Source organism: Ciconia boyciana, chromosome 3, assembly GCF_034638445.1.
Source record: "Ciconia boyciana chromosome 3, ASM3463844v1, whole genome shotgun sequence".
NCBI lineage: Eukaryota > Metazoa > Chordata > Aves > Ciconiiformes > Ciconiidae > Ciconia > Ciconia boyciana.
Genome location: NC_132936.1, coordinates 73,449,266 through 73,462,747, shown reverse-complemented (window position 1 = coordinate 73,462,747; position 13,482 = coordinate 73,449,266). Strand labels below are relative to the sequence as shown.

The window sequence follows — 13,482 nt, the reverse complement described above, 5'->3', positions numbered from 1 at the left end:
AGGTTTCCATATCAAAATCCAGCTCTTCTTCACTGCAACAGTTTATCTATGTAGTCATGTAGAATATGGGGATTTCTGTTTGGCATTTGAGGCAGCACAAATAGAGGATATAAATATTAAGGAAAGACTGAGCAGCAGAAGCCAAGACATTATCCTGGGACAAAAAAAAAACAGTTCTCATGCAGACCTTGCTGTTGTAGCAAAGAGCAAGGAAGCAAAGTAAGGACTGACAAAACTAAAATTAATCTATTACTTTTAGAGTCATGGAAAACAGCCTTAAGATGTCCCCTAGTCAAGTGGCTTCCCTCAGGAGAGAATCAATTAATCTGCTCTTAAAATCCTCCAGAGGTACAGCTTTTGTAACTTGTATGCTCTACCGCACTGCCTAACTATCCTTACCATGAAAAAGGTTTTTTACTAATGTCTAACTGGCATCTCCTTGCTTCCATGCAAGCCCGTTCATCTTGCCGTGTCTGGACCCAGGTGTATTCTGAGGCTATTACTGTCATTTCCATGGGCATCACGTTCTCTCAGAGTAACACATGAGACTTACTGGATTGGAGCACTGACGTTTCAGAAAACCTAATTATAGAAGCTAGTACTTCATCAGTGTAACATTCATCTCTGCTTCTCCTAAAGAAAGTTGCAGTTGTTAGGGGGGATACAGTGATGCTACAGGTCAGTACTTCCAGCTTTTTCTGTTCTCTTCTTCACAGTTGACTTCCAGTTACGTTTCTGTCTTGGAGAAGAAGAAAATACTTAGGATGCTCTGGCAGCCTAGTAGAAAACAGCAAAATTATTGCCTTGAGAGTTTGCTTTACACCTTGTTCAAATACATTAATCTCCAATGGTAGAATAATCTATGGAGAGAGGAGGCAGAGGCAACTCAATATTTTTGTTAGTAACTCTAATCCTTTATCAACAATAAAGATTACCAAAGCAAAAGTTGTCAGGTGAAGAGAAACATACTGAAATCTTCCAGTCCCAGGGCATGACAGGAAGATGAGCTGGTTTAATTAACAGGTATAACAGGATGAGAAGGTCAGCAGGCACGTTCGGTCTTGAGGTGTCATGTGGTGATGCCAACAATGCTTCGGTGCTAGCCTGAGATGGATTCAGACTGATACATATCTGTTAAGATTTGAACAATAGTAAAGCACAACTGAGACACAACGTGGTATGTCACGTAGGAAATAATTGATTAGCTCAGCTCAGCTGTGTGCTGTATATGTACTTCACATGCATCAGGCAAAATTTCCAAAGCCAGGCAAGGTTATGGGTGTCTCTACATGTAGTTTATGCTCATAATTGCTATGACCTACTTTGCATTTGCAGATAACCATTGCCAGTTAAAATCCTTGGTGGTTATATGCAATGCCAAATGCCATGTATGAACAAGCCATATTTAAACATGCAAGTCTAACATCTGTATTTTTTCATCTCTGGCTGAAAGTAAATCCATTATTAAGGAGACAGATTGAGCTCATTTGTATCAGTAATGCAGTAGGGCCATGCCTTAATCTTTTTAAAAAAAAGGTTTAGGTCTGGTCTCATTAATCAGCACCCACCATGTTGCTTGGGGTTTTTTTTACAGAACATAGGAAACTTGGCAATCTGACTGTGACAGTGAAAAAGACCGTCCCCTCTCCAGAAGCAATACAGATCCTCTACCAACGCATGAGATACGAATACGAGTTTTATTACTATGTCAAAGAACAGTTCCACCTGCTAAAGCGCAAGTTTGGACTCAAGTCTCATATCAGGAAACCACGTCCCAGACCTGAGTTCTTCATTCCTTCTCCCCTGGAAACAGAGGAACCGATGGATGATGAGGAAGATGATGAAAAGTGGCTAGAGGATATCTATAAAAGGTGATGGATGGAAGAACTGTCCTTTCTCTTCTGGTGATCCCTCCAGCTTTCTTAAGATTTTTTTTAATTATTATTAAAAGTAATTCCTTAAGGAACTGAATTAATGCGCAGCAGCATTTGAAACGGAATGAAACAGACAATTCCCACACGCTGGGGCCATCAGGAGATACCTGGTTTTGCAGGATTGATTCATTGTATGGTGTCAGCTCTATAGCATCCTTGCTATAGCATAGTTCAAGAGAGAAGTATCTACTGTCTATCACAAAATAACTGTTGGAGTGCACAATAGGCACTGGGCACCTGCAAAACATAAGAGAATAGATTAGGTGGTCTTGCAAAGTAAATTTTACAGACTCTTGTCTCTCTTTTTCTCCAGAAACAAGTCTTCCTTGCATAACACTGCGGCATTAACTACCGGCAATGCGGACTACGGGCAGCGAGCCATTTGGGAAGAGTGTCTCTTTCTGCCCAGAGCACACTGGTATCCCAGTGGTACGGCCAGAGCCACTGCCGTGTCTGTGCGCATCGAGGATAACAGGCTCAGAAAGGGGCTAGATAATGCCTTCTGAATTACCCTGTGTGGGAGGAGTGAGGCTGCTATTCTGACAAATTAATATTAGTGGACATAAGGCAAGTTACAGGACCTAGGTGTTTTTGGTAAACCCTTCTAATTCACAGAGTGGAAAAAGTTACCTGGCCAGTGAATGGCAACAACAGATGAAAAGTGCAAGGCAGGGTTACCTAAACGGTAGAGTTTTATTTCTGCAGTTGAGTACTTTTCTATTAGACTCTGAAGGAAAAGGTACAGTGTATTTTTTTTTTATGTTCAGGGAGGGTATTTGTAGATTTTTATTCTTCTTATGGGTCACAAATCCAAAGAGATACAGAAGAAGTCACTCATTAAAAAATGTAGATGATCTGGAACTCCTATTAAGTGTGACTGGTATTTCTGCAATCACAGAATTTAGTTGTTCACTTCTGAAGCTGAACGCAGCTGCCCCACCAGCGCAAACACCAGACACCTGCTTTTAGCATGGCTAGAAGTAAAATTAACAATATGGACATACATATGGAAATATTTCAGAATGATAAAACAAAGAAAAGAAGAAGGCATACTCTGTGAAACCAAAGCCGATTCAGTGATAGGTTGTTATGAGAGTCACTGTGAAAGTTTGCCCTTGTTAATCACTACAAGTGTTATCAGCAAACACCAGGAAGGTGATCAGTGGAGCCTGGGAGGGGAAAGGAGAATAGCTCCAATACATGACATGCTGTTGTCTTTAAGGTGGGTGTCCCCAGGGTTCCCTGTGACATGCGGGCTTGCTGGCTATTCGACAGCCTGCCAGGACTGGTGGTGCAGGAGTGACCGACCTGCATGCAGCAACAGGCAGAACTATTTGGCCATCTGCTCCATAGCGGAATAGGGGGGATCTGGGGGTCTTGGTGAGGCCTTGGCCTCTTGTGCACCATTGTTGCCAGAGGTAGCTGGACTAGCAGAGGATAATAGCAATAAATTCCTGTCCTAGAGCCCTGGAAAGAAGCAGGGCTGAAGTGTTGCAGGTCCTTGCCAGTCCCAGTAACACTTCAGGGGCAATGCACCTCTGTCTAACTCACGTCCTTTCTCAAACATCTACCAAGAAATTTTTGCTTCCTATTCTACAGCTGCCTCAGCAGTGTTTCTGCCATCTGCAAGCTCATACTTTGGTTTGCAATAACAAGCAAAAGTTATTTTGTGATGGACAAGGTATATAAACTTGGGCTAAGCTTGAACATGCTTTCCAAGGGTTTCCTCTTCCATGAGCCTGCTGAGAGCCAGTAAACATGATGGCCCGTCTTCATCACCAGTCAGTCTTTACTGTACCTACACGCAGAGAACGAAAATAAAGAAGTGTAATCGTGTTAAGACAAGATGCTAACTTGCAGAAAATATTATGTAGAAGATTCTGTTCTCATTATTAACATCCCAGGTTGGTGGTAGCAATGCACTACCGTGGGGGAGCACATTAAAGAAAGCTGAAAATGGCACAGATAACAACTAACATATTAGCTAAAATATGAATCTGCTGCATTGTATATTTTAAGTGGTTTCTATGAAATTACATTGAAAGAGTAATGATTAGTTTACACACTGTGGAGTTGTTATGTTTTGGAAAGAAAACTAATATTCTCACCTTTCTGAAATTCTGTTTAAATCCTTTTTGCCAACGTTGTAACAGAATAATCAGTCACTTAACACATCCGCCCTTCCTGCAAGTTCACTGCTGCTTACCGTAAAGTCTATTTTTATCTGTTTATTTAATGGTATCTTCAGCCATCACTACTTATAAGCTAAATACAAAACCTGTTTAATGATTTACTCGCTAGGTTTTAACATTGTTGTATTTTTCGTAACAATCAACCTGGCCTCTCCTCCTTGAATGGTACTTCAAAAATTTATCGGGCACATAGCATCTAAGATTCCTGGTCCTACGGCCTATTTGTCTGTCATGAAATATATTTACTTAATTGTTAAAAGGTACATTTTAAGCTGGCTAATCTTTGACTTATTTATTGAAACTTTTCAGCACATTCCAAATTCTAAGTTGCTCAGGAAGAAGTTGATTTAAATGATTATATTTTGGTCTAATTAATATTTCTTATTCCAAAAAAAAAAAAAAAATTGTTTGTAAGCCTTTAGCCCACGACAGCTTTGTAGGAAGTGCCATGCATGTACGTGTAAATCTTTGTGGGGGGAAAAAGGTGGGTGCTTGACATTTATGAAAATAAGAAAACGTATGTGTACATTAGCTTAGCTATAAATGAAAGGAACGTATGTTTTGGGATGAAATATTCTTTAACTTATTCACTACCATCTCCTGAAATATAAATAAGCCATATGACTCTCTATTTTTCGGTCCAGTGATGTTTAAAAATAAAACCTGTACATTTCTTCTAGCACCATAGTCCACTTCCTTACACTAGTTTTCTTGCCGGGGTACGGTGGCTGTGGGTAAGATGCTGGAGTTGCACCTAGGAGAATAGGATTGGATCCGGCGTAGTTTATCATCTAAAAGTCCTACTTTAGCAGCAAGATTGGGGTAGGTTGTTCCTGGGTTATTCTATGTCCCGAACTGTCTGGAGGTGTGAGAGTGAAGGCAGAATTATTCTACTCACCCGAGATGTGCAGTAAGTACCCTGAAGTACATTGTCTCATGTGCTTTGTGGCTGCTAAGTAGAAAGAAGTTTTATCCAGGAGAGAATCAGCTTGTTCCCCATACACTGCATTTTACTAGACATGGATTTGATGGCCAGGCGTAAAAGCTCCAATACTCCAGAGTGATGTTGTAATGTAAGTAAATCAGTGCTTTCACACTAAAGAGAGAATCAACTGTTGTTAAAATGCAGCATTCTGGAAAAAATAAATTTTGGTCTTAAGTTTCAAGTGACAGTGACAAATGGTGCCATTTTTTGTTCCTATTTAATTTACTTCTCTTCCACATAAATTGTGGTGCTGATGCAAGGCTAAGTCCAAGTATCTGTAATGTTCTCTACTTCAGTGTAGAGAAGTAGCTTGGCAGAACTGAAGGTATGTGAAACTGATGGTGTATTTGAAGCATTACAATTTCTTTGCGATTCTTTATCGTTGGACCTTTGATGAATTGTTTGAATGTTATAATATAGAATGGTACGTACCATCATAAACACACCAACAAAATGACAAATTTTAAACATTGGAGAACAGATCTGTGGATTCCAGCCATTGAATTCTTCCTACTTTCAATTCTTGATGTAATAAAAATATTTAATGTAAAGGTAGATTTTTTGACTAAAAAAGGAAACCACACTGCATGCCAACTTGGGTCCTCTTATCAAATGAAAAAACATCGTCCGCCAACAAGTAAAACTCTACATCCTCTTAAAAAATAAAGTTCTGTAATTTCCAGTTACGGGTAATGGTGCTCTGATCTTTCCCTCCATTTTAAGAAAGGGAACATCTGTGATGTTAGACCATAGCCTAAAACAACACAGCAACATTTTTGAGAGCTAGAATACTGTAATACAATACCACAGCATTCCTTCTGTTTTATTTTTAAGGAATCAGCCTTTATTGCAAAGAGTTCAGCAAACATATAAAATGCTGTCGATCAATCTGCTTGCATGAGCCAAGACCAGAGAAAAGAATTGAGCGTTGTTACATATAGACCTCCATACACAGACTCCATAGGAAAAACAAGAAAGGTCTACCAAGCCTTGGAAGTACCTGTCTAGTGGTGTTGGAACCACCAGGACCACTTTTGCAGGGTCTGTCCCAAGGGAGTGTTTTCAGAGTTGGGCTCTGCTTAGGTGGCCACAGGTATGGTGGGAAGGGTGCTGGAAGGCAGCTCTGTGAGAAACAGCCACTGAGGGGGTGAAAAAATCCTCTGCAAAATGTTAGAAGTGGATGGAAGGGATCTTATTTTGAAGGTCGAAAGTTAAATCTCAACCACCATAAATGAGTTGCTTATGTCTCACTTACAACTGAAAAACTGTCATACATTTTCTTTGGTTTGCCCAGAAATGGCATTGCATGCCAAGCTGCAGCACAAAGTGAACTTCAAAGTTCAGTTGTAAGCTTCTGAAAATAGGTGTGTGTAATGAAAGCACGGCACACCATAACGGTTGTGTCCCAGCACCGATGTCTGATGCTGTCATATTGGAAGAGCCTGGGGGTGGGGTGGAAGGTTGTTCTGGGGGCAACAGGGGATGGGGAAGGGGGGAGGTTTTCTGCAAATACATCTATGGCCTTTCAGACACCATAAGATGGTAGGATTTGACCAGTGGTATATTTGAATGTGGAGTTCAAATATAAACCTGTGTATTTCCTTTTCTGAGTACGTAAAGGAAGAATGCAAGTCTGGTTTTGTATTTAACTGATGGTCACTAAGAGGGTAAGTTAATAACACTCCTGTCAGGCAGGCATGGTAGGAGTGTGCTTTATGCAAACTTTTGCCATCCTTCTGTTCCCTTCTTTGGATCCGATGGGCAAAAAGGCCGGTGGCAAAGCATTCTGCCACACCACGGGGGAAGTGGTGATGTGAAAAGTAGAGATGAGCAGGAACACATGGAGGCGATGCTATTCAGGGTTAAGAATAATGGTCTAAACACTAGGATGGTATAGAGCACCCAGCAGAAGTGTTACACAAACTGCTCACTCTCTTCATGGCTTTGGCTCATCTGGAAAACTTGAGACCATGCTTCAAAATCAAATACAGATCTGTGATTTGTATTAAGTTAGCATTTTTTTGGTTTTTTCCATGCACTTCCGAATTGCCACTCTACCTCAGAAACCTGTCAGAGTATAAGCACACAGCCTATACCTGTATCTGATGTGCAGGAGCTGATCTGAGGCATAGATCTGATCCTTCAGCAAACCTCTCTCCAGGTGGAGTGCAAGTAATGAGCTGAGTAAAACAAATCCTTCTCAGCGTAGTGGTGCTGCTAATGAGCAGAGTAATATTTAGTTACTGTGCCACAAGGGAAAGTATTCCTGCAGTTTTCCAGTTTACCAGGCCAGGACAATACGGGAGACTTTAGATAACCTCAGGGCTCACAGGAGCGTTGTCAGGTAGCAAAGGCCAATTGTATCTCCCAGTTTTGAACTCGTGATCGTCTCCAGTTTGGGTGCAGGAAAAAAACAGGCTGTTACAGTCCGTGGCAGACACGAGCGACAGTCCAGGGTACGGCTTCCCACAGCAAACGGGAATTTCTCTTCTAGGAGCCTCCAATCTAGTTTTTGTGGTGATAAGCTCAGGGAGGGGAAATCTACTCTAGTCATTGGTCTCTGATTCCCCAAAGAAGACAAGATTTCCAAGATCGTGCTGGAGAGATGTGCTAGAAGAAGCGGCGATGAGGCACCTATGCCTCACTGAAGAGCTGTAAGCCTTTTCCATTTTCACTTTCTCCCATTTGTTTGTATTTGAACAAACCATAGGGCATATTTGGTGTATTTCCCAAGGTCAAACTGTGTAGGGTATTTCTGCACTAACCATATTGTCTGAGCATCTTGGAAAATGATTAATATGTTTATCCTTTTGATCCACAGTGGAGGTAAAGAAGTGCTGTTATCCCCATTTCATACATTGGGAATGGATACAGCAAGTGAGTAAGTGATATTCCCAATGTCGCACAGGAAGGTTGTGAAAAAGCACCGATTATAATTTAGCCAAGTGTCTTAATCCTTGAACTTTCTTTCCTGCTCTAAGATCAGTCCTAGATTTTAGAAGGCAAAACAAGTACCATGGAAAATTTTAGTTACATGGAGTTGTCTCCCCTTATCTTTTCCTTAAAACTCTGCAAACTTTTCAGGTAACTGCCTAAATATGAAAGACTTTTTAGCCTTCAGCAGACCATTTATGTCCTTTTGGGACAAAGATTAATTCCTGGTCTTATCTATTTAGTTGCATAATGAACACCTGCAGAAATGGCATGGCTGTAAGGTAGCTTTGTGTTTGGGGAAGGTGATCCTGTAGCAGTAAGAGCAGATAAGCAGATGGATGGGTGGCTGAAGTGACATCTTGCAAATTTAGCCATTTGCAAGAACACGGTCACATTTTCTCCTGAAATATGTGGTGCTTGTAGGCTACCTGAAAAGTCATCGAACCTGTGTTCATGTATGTAGTCTAAGTTGTGTTTTCCTTTGTTTTTCCACAGTGCTTAGAAACCCCGAACATGAAGTGATGCCTTACTGTTCAGCAACCAACAGCAACACGGAGTGAAAAGACAGTTCTCACTCAGCTCACCGAGTAGTTGGTTTTGTCTGGTGGATCCATAAACCAGAAAGCTTCTCCAGCTATCAGACAGGGGCATATGCCTCTCAGCTGAGAGATCTGGTGCTTCCTCCTCATCTCCTCCCGGTCCCTCCCTCACCTGGACAGTATGCGTCATTAAAACTTTTGCCTACGTCTTCTGGGGAGCATCTTAAGGAAGAGTGAGCAAATGGGGATGTAATCCAGACTTGTGTGTCCAAGTGCCCATGCTTTCTGGAGGAGCATGAGCTGCTGAGCCTTGCTCTAAACTTTGATACTGGGAGAAGGCTCTTGAGGTTGAGCCCACCTTGTAGGTGTCAGCTTCGTTCCTGCTCCAGATCTAGTTTCTGCTCTGAGTATTAGGGCGAGTCCTGGCCTGCCTCTGTGGAAATAACTGAGGCTTAGCAATGCCAAATCCGTCCCCTTTGGCTTCAGGCCGGGAGGCTGAAATGCACTGGCAGGTGAGCACATCAGGGTGCAAAGGAGTCTCCGCGGTGTCAGTCCTCCGACATGAGCAGAGACGCTCGGTGTCAGCAGCAGCCCTGGAGGCTGGTGTCTGACCGGGGAGAGGGAAACAGAGCCAGTTTCTCGGTCGTAGCTAGCTGGTGGGCATTTCTGCCAAATTTCCCTTGGACAAGTTCGTGCTAGTCCTGTCAGCACTTGCTGTGGGAAAAACCTTTCTTCCTGCACTTCTTGGGACAGAAAGCTGGCAAGGAGAGCCCGGCAGCGCCTCTCTTCCAAGGAGGCTGGAGGGATCCAGGGGAGATGTGAGGGTGCAGGGGAGGGAGGGCAGCAGCCTCCTGCCTGCCTGCCCCACGGGGGGCTGCGCTCCAGGCTGTTTCTCAGCAGACCCGGGCAGGACGGTGCTGATAGAGGACAGTGTTGCTCCTTGAAGCATGAAAACCCAGCTCCTCACAATGGGGTTTCTTGTCAGAAACTCTGCTGTGAAAACTCCCTGGAGTCTGCGCATAATTGTAGCTTTCCAGCAGGTTTTGCCCCAAAGAACATGATTTGGCCCATCAGCGTTGGCTGGAAACTGAGCTTTCTAGTGACTCCACAATCCAGCCCTTGTCAGTCACGCCACTTGGGTCCGTGCATGGGGCTCTTTGTGATAAACCTCACTGGAATTTGGAAACTGTTCAGCAAATTTGACCTCTACTTTGTCTTATAAATATCACAGTGTCAAGCAGCATCACGCATGTCTTATCACTCCAAAACTGGGAGAAGGAGATGGAATTATTATGTGGTCAGCTCTGATTTTCCAAAACAGTATCTTTTGAGTCAAAGGAAAAAGCTTTTTGCTTCTCAGAAAGAAAAGAGAATGTCCTCTTTTTGCCTGGGGAAGGGGGCTCTTCTCAAACTTACTCTGATTCCTCAGGAGCATGGTCACCCCGAAGGAGCCTAAAGCATTTTTGTCTTTTGTAGGTAGAGCACCATGGCAGCCATCTCCCGCGAGGAAGGCGAGATGAGACCCAACCCATTTCTCTGTTCTCACTACGGGAAAGGGAATGGAGGCGTCGGCAAAACCTTGGCCAAGAACTGCTCTGACCAAAGTTAAGAGCTTCTAGCTTCTCTGCAAAATAGAAGAGTGAAAAATAGATAGCAAAGCTTACACCGGAGCAATCCAGGGCAAACAGGGAAAATGTATTTAGCCACAGGTCAGCATCTTTTAAGAAAGCTGCCGCTCCTTGCTAACATGAGGAAGGTTCTTTCCTTAAAGTTTCTTTCCTTAAGAAAGAAACCTTAAGGTTTCTTTCCTTAAAAAATGCATGTGGTCCCGCGGTGCCCCTCCCCAGCTCCCCTCCCGGCCGCTGCCCGGGCTGCCGCAGCCGTGCCGGTGCTGTCGCAGGCGGCAGAAGAGGATGCAGCGGCACTGCTGCCTTGGGAGCCCCGCACAGCCGGCAGCCCGGCTTGCTGCTGAATCGCTGTGTGGCCCAGCCTAATTGCTTAAAGCTTTCCTTTTCCCCTCACCACGAAGGCTGGAGTGTAGTATTTATCTGCTCTGCAAAATTTTTATGAGAATTGGTACGGTTTTGTAGAATTCCTGAATAACCGGGATCACAATAGCTGCGGTGGAGCCAGACTTCACAAACTCCAACGCCTGCGCTGTTTGCCTTATTTACGCGCGGTCTCTGCAGGCAGGAATTGTGTTCCTCTGCCTCCCACCGATCCCAGCAGCAAGTGCCCCAGACCACTCAAAATCCAGCTGAGGTGCCACTGCCCAGCGTGCCCTGGGCACTTCGGCCTCCACCCTCCTGTGTCAGTCCCAGGCACCAGCAAGCTGCCCGGGCGCCACTGGAAGGCAGCTGAATGTAGCGCTCTCAACCACTCGGGGACTTTGCACTAGTTTATACTCCTCTGGAAATAAAAAGGAGGCACTGAGAATTTCCCTGGGGAAATTTTCCATGGGGAGAACCTCCTCATTTTCCTGCCACACAGTCAGCTGGGAAAAGTAATTCGAAACAGGACAGGTAATCCCCACCTTCCCCAAAATATCCCTTCAGGTTTTGGCCAGCCTTTATGTACTGTGAAGCCAGCAGTGTCACATCATATCTTTGAAGACAACGTTTAGGATCAAATAGTAATAGTAATGACAAATAGTCACGATAATAATGTTGTGTTTACCTCACAGTGTTAATGTTCAGCTGAACGGTATATGCTGCAATTGAAAACAACCAAAAAAATGCTTCGTATGCAGAGGAAGCCTTATGCAAGAGGTGGATGAGTGCAGGTTAAACTGCGGGAGCCTCCTGCTGAGGAGGCCTAGACTGCAGTGCTCGATGCGTGGGCATAGCTAGCTTTTCCTTCTTCCCTCCCCTCCAGTACATGCCAGTCATTTCAGTTTAGATGAAACAGCCTTTTAGAAAAAAACAGCAAGCCAAGCCAAACCCAGGTATCTGTTGTTTTCTCCAGCCTGTCCCTACAAAAGCAGTTTGCTTTAGTCCAGTGAGTCAAAAGGTAATTGCTGCCTTACTCATCATTCCCATTTGCATTGCTCAAGAGGAGACCTGGCAGAGAAATGGTGTGGACAAGCCCTGAACTTGCACTGGGACTTGGTAGCTCATTCTCGGGGAAATGCAGCATTAGTTGTTGGGACTTCAGGTTTGGAGACTGTCTAAATGGTGGTTGTTATTTGCTCAGGGCCAATGGAGCCTGCGTGAAGGTGCCACCCTAAAGGGAACTGCAATCTGAAATAACCAAGTGGAGCAAAACCAGGCCGGCACATGCAGCAATGGCAAGTTCCCACCGTAGCGCTGCAGTTCCACAGTTAGCATGCGTTAGGTTTCTGCACTGTACAGGAGCATAAGCAGGTATATGTGTATAGCTTCAAAACATAGCTACAGCCCTCTAGAGCTCCACAGGGTCTTTAGACACAAAAGACAGGGTTTGCTTCTATAAAGTTTGAAAGAGGTTTGGAGACCAGAGCAGAGAAACCAGAAGAGAGGTGAGATGTGTGGCGAGGTGTAAGGAGCAGAACCCTGTACAAGGGGAGGCGAGGAAAGATACTCCCGGTGCAGGTACTAAGCAGCTGGCTATCCGGAAGGGAGCTGCAGAAAGGCCAGTCACAGCCTCTCTGGCTCCACTCTCCCTGCCCCTGCTGCTGCGGGCACACCTTGTGAAAAGCCCACGCCTGATAAAAGACAGGAGCACACAGCAACAGGGAAAGGATTCAGCCCAGGTCCAGACATAGTGATGGGTCCAGGTGAAACTGCTTAATAACCCTGGAAGTCACTGGTCAGGTGCCAGAGCCAATCTGAGGGGAGGCGAGCAGAGATGGGATCCTTTCTTCCTTTCGGTTCCCGTCAGCAAAGGCCACTGCTGGTGCAAATTAGCTAATACTGCACATTTTTAAAAGGAAGCAAGGCTGCCTAATATTGTTCCAAGCTTTCTTCTAGCAACCAGCCAACATCAGCTTTGTTTGAAGGTTTTCTTCACCTCTCAATCTCAACTTTGTGCCCTCTGCTTCTCCAGAAAAAAGTGCTAAAGTCAAGGGAGGCTCTGGGCTGACTCACTTTTCTCAGAGGAAGGGTTGTTCCTCCTGCTGCTGCGGTCCCTTGTTCCCACACCTCATGGGTCTCTGTGCTTCAATGCAGAGCCTGTGCTCCGCAAAAATGCACTGCAAGCTTTCAAAGAATGCATCTGTTTATATTACCTCTCCCTGGCCCAACATCCTGTTCTGGGAAAAACAGCTTCTATAACGAGAAGCGGGGGAAAGCGAACAAACGATTCTCCACGCAAGAGGTGAAGGTCCTCCTTCCCCCCTTTGCTGCTTTTCTCGGGGCTGGACTCGGTTTTTTTCCCCAGAACTGCTGCCTGCAGAAGAGAGCGGACCAAGCCGGTAATGCCCCCCGCCCCGGACACGCCGGGCCCTCGGCCTCCTGAGCCGCGGCCGCCGGAGGCCCGGCCAGCCCGGCGGGGCTGCCTGGGGAGCGGGGCCGGCCCCCGAGGGCTTTTCCCCCGGCCCGGCGCCGGGCGGGCGCTAGAGGGAGCCGCGGCCGCAGCCGTCCCGCCCGCAGCCGTCCCGCCCGCAGCCGTCCCGCCCGCCGCCGCGCTCCCGCCGAGCCCCCGCCGCCGCCCGGCCCCGGCCCCGGCCGCCGCCCCGGCCCCGAGCAGGGGGAGCAGCTCCGCGGGTGGCTCCCGGTCGCAAACCAGCCCAGAAACCTGCTGTGGCAGCCGGCTCCGTGGTTTCGCGTCGGGCGAGCGCTTTTCCTCTACTCGGCCGTGGCTTGGTGCCGGCAGCACCCCCGGCTTGCCTCGCTCCCTGCCGCCTGCTTCTGCCGGGCCCCGCGTACCTGCGGGCCCTCGGCAAGCCCGGGGCGGCCGGCGAGGAGGAGGACCGGCTTGCT

At 45.7% G+C, this 13,482-nt stretch overlaps 1 protein-coding gene across 3 annotated transcripts in view; it reads left to right on the top strand.

Moving 5' to 3' along the window:
- The window catches only part of UST (uronyl 2-sulfotransferase), a 176,207-nt gene extending 163,043 nt beyond the window's left edge, over positions 1–13,164 (top strand). Inside the window, exons 8-10 of one of the 3 annotated variants that reach the window (XM_072856146.1) lie at positions 1,595–1,871; positions 7,933–7,988; positions 8,541–13,164. In XM_072856146.1, the coding sequence (XP_072712247.1) occupies positions 1,595–1,871; positions 7,933–7,988; positions 8,541–8,605 (398 nt within the window). In that variant the 3' untranslated portion in view covers positions 8,606–13,164. Of the gene's footprint in view, positions 1–1,594; positions 2,049–2,247; positions 2,441–7,932; positions 7,989–8,540 lie in introns of those variants that run through there. The other 2 variants (XM_072856145.1, XM_072856147.1) reach the window with 2 other exon arrangements.
- Positions 13,165–13,482: the final 318 nt, after the last annotated feature.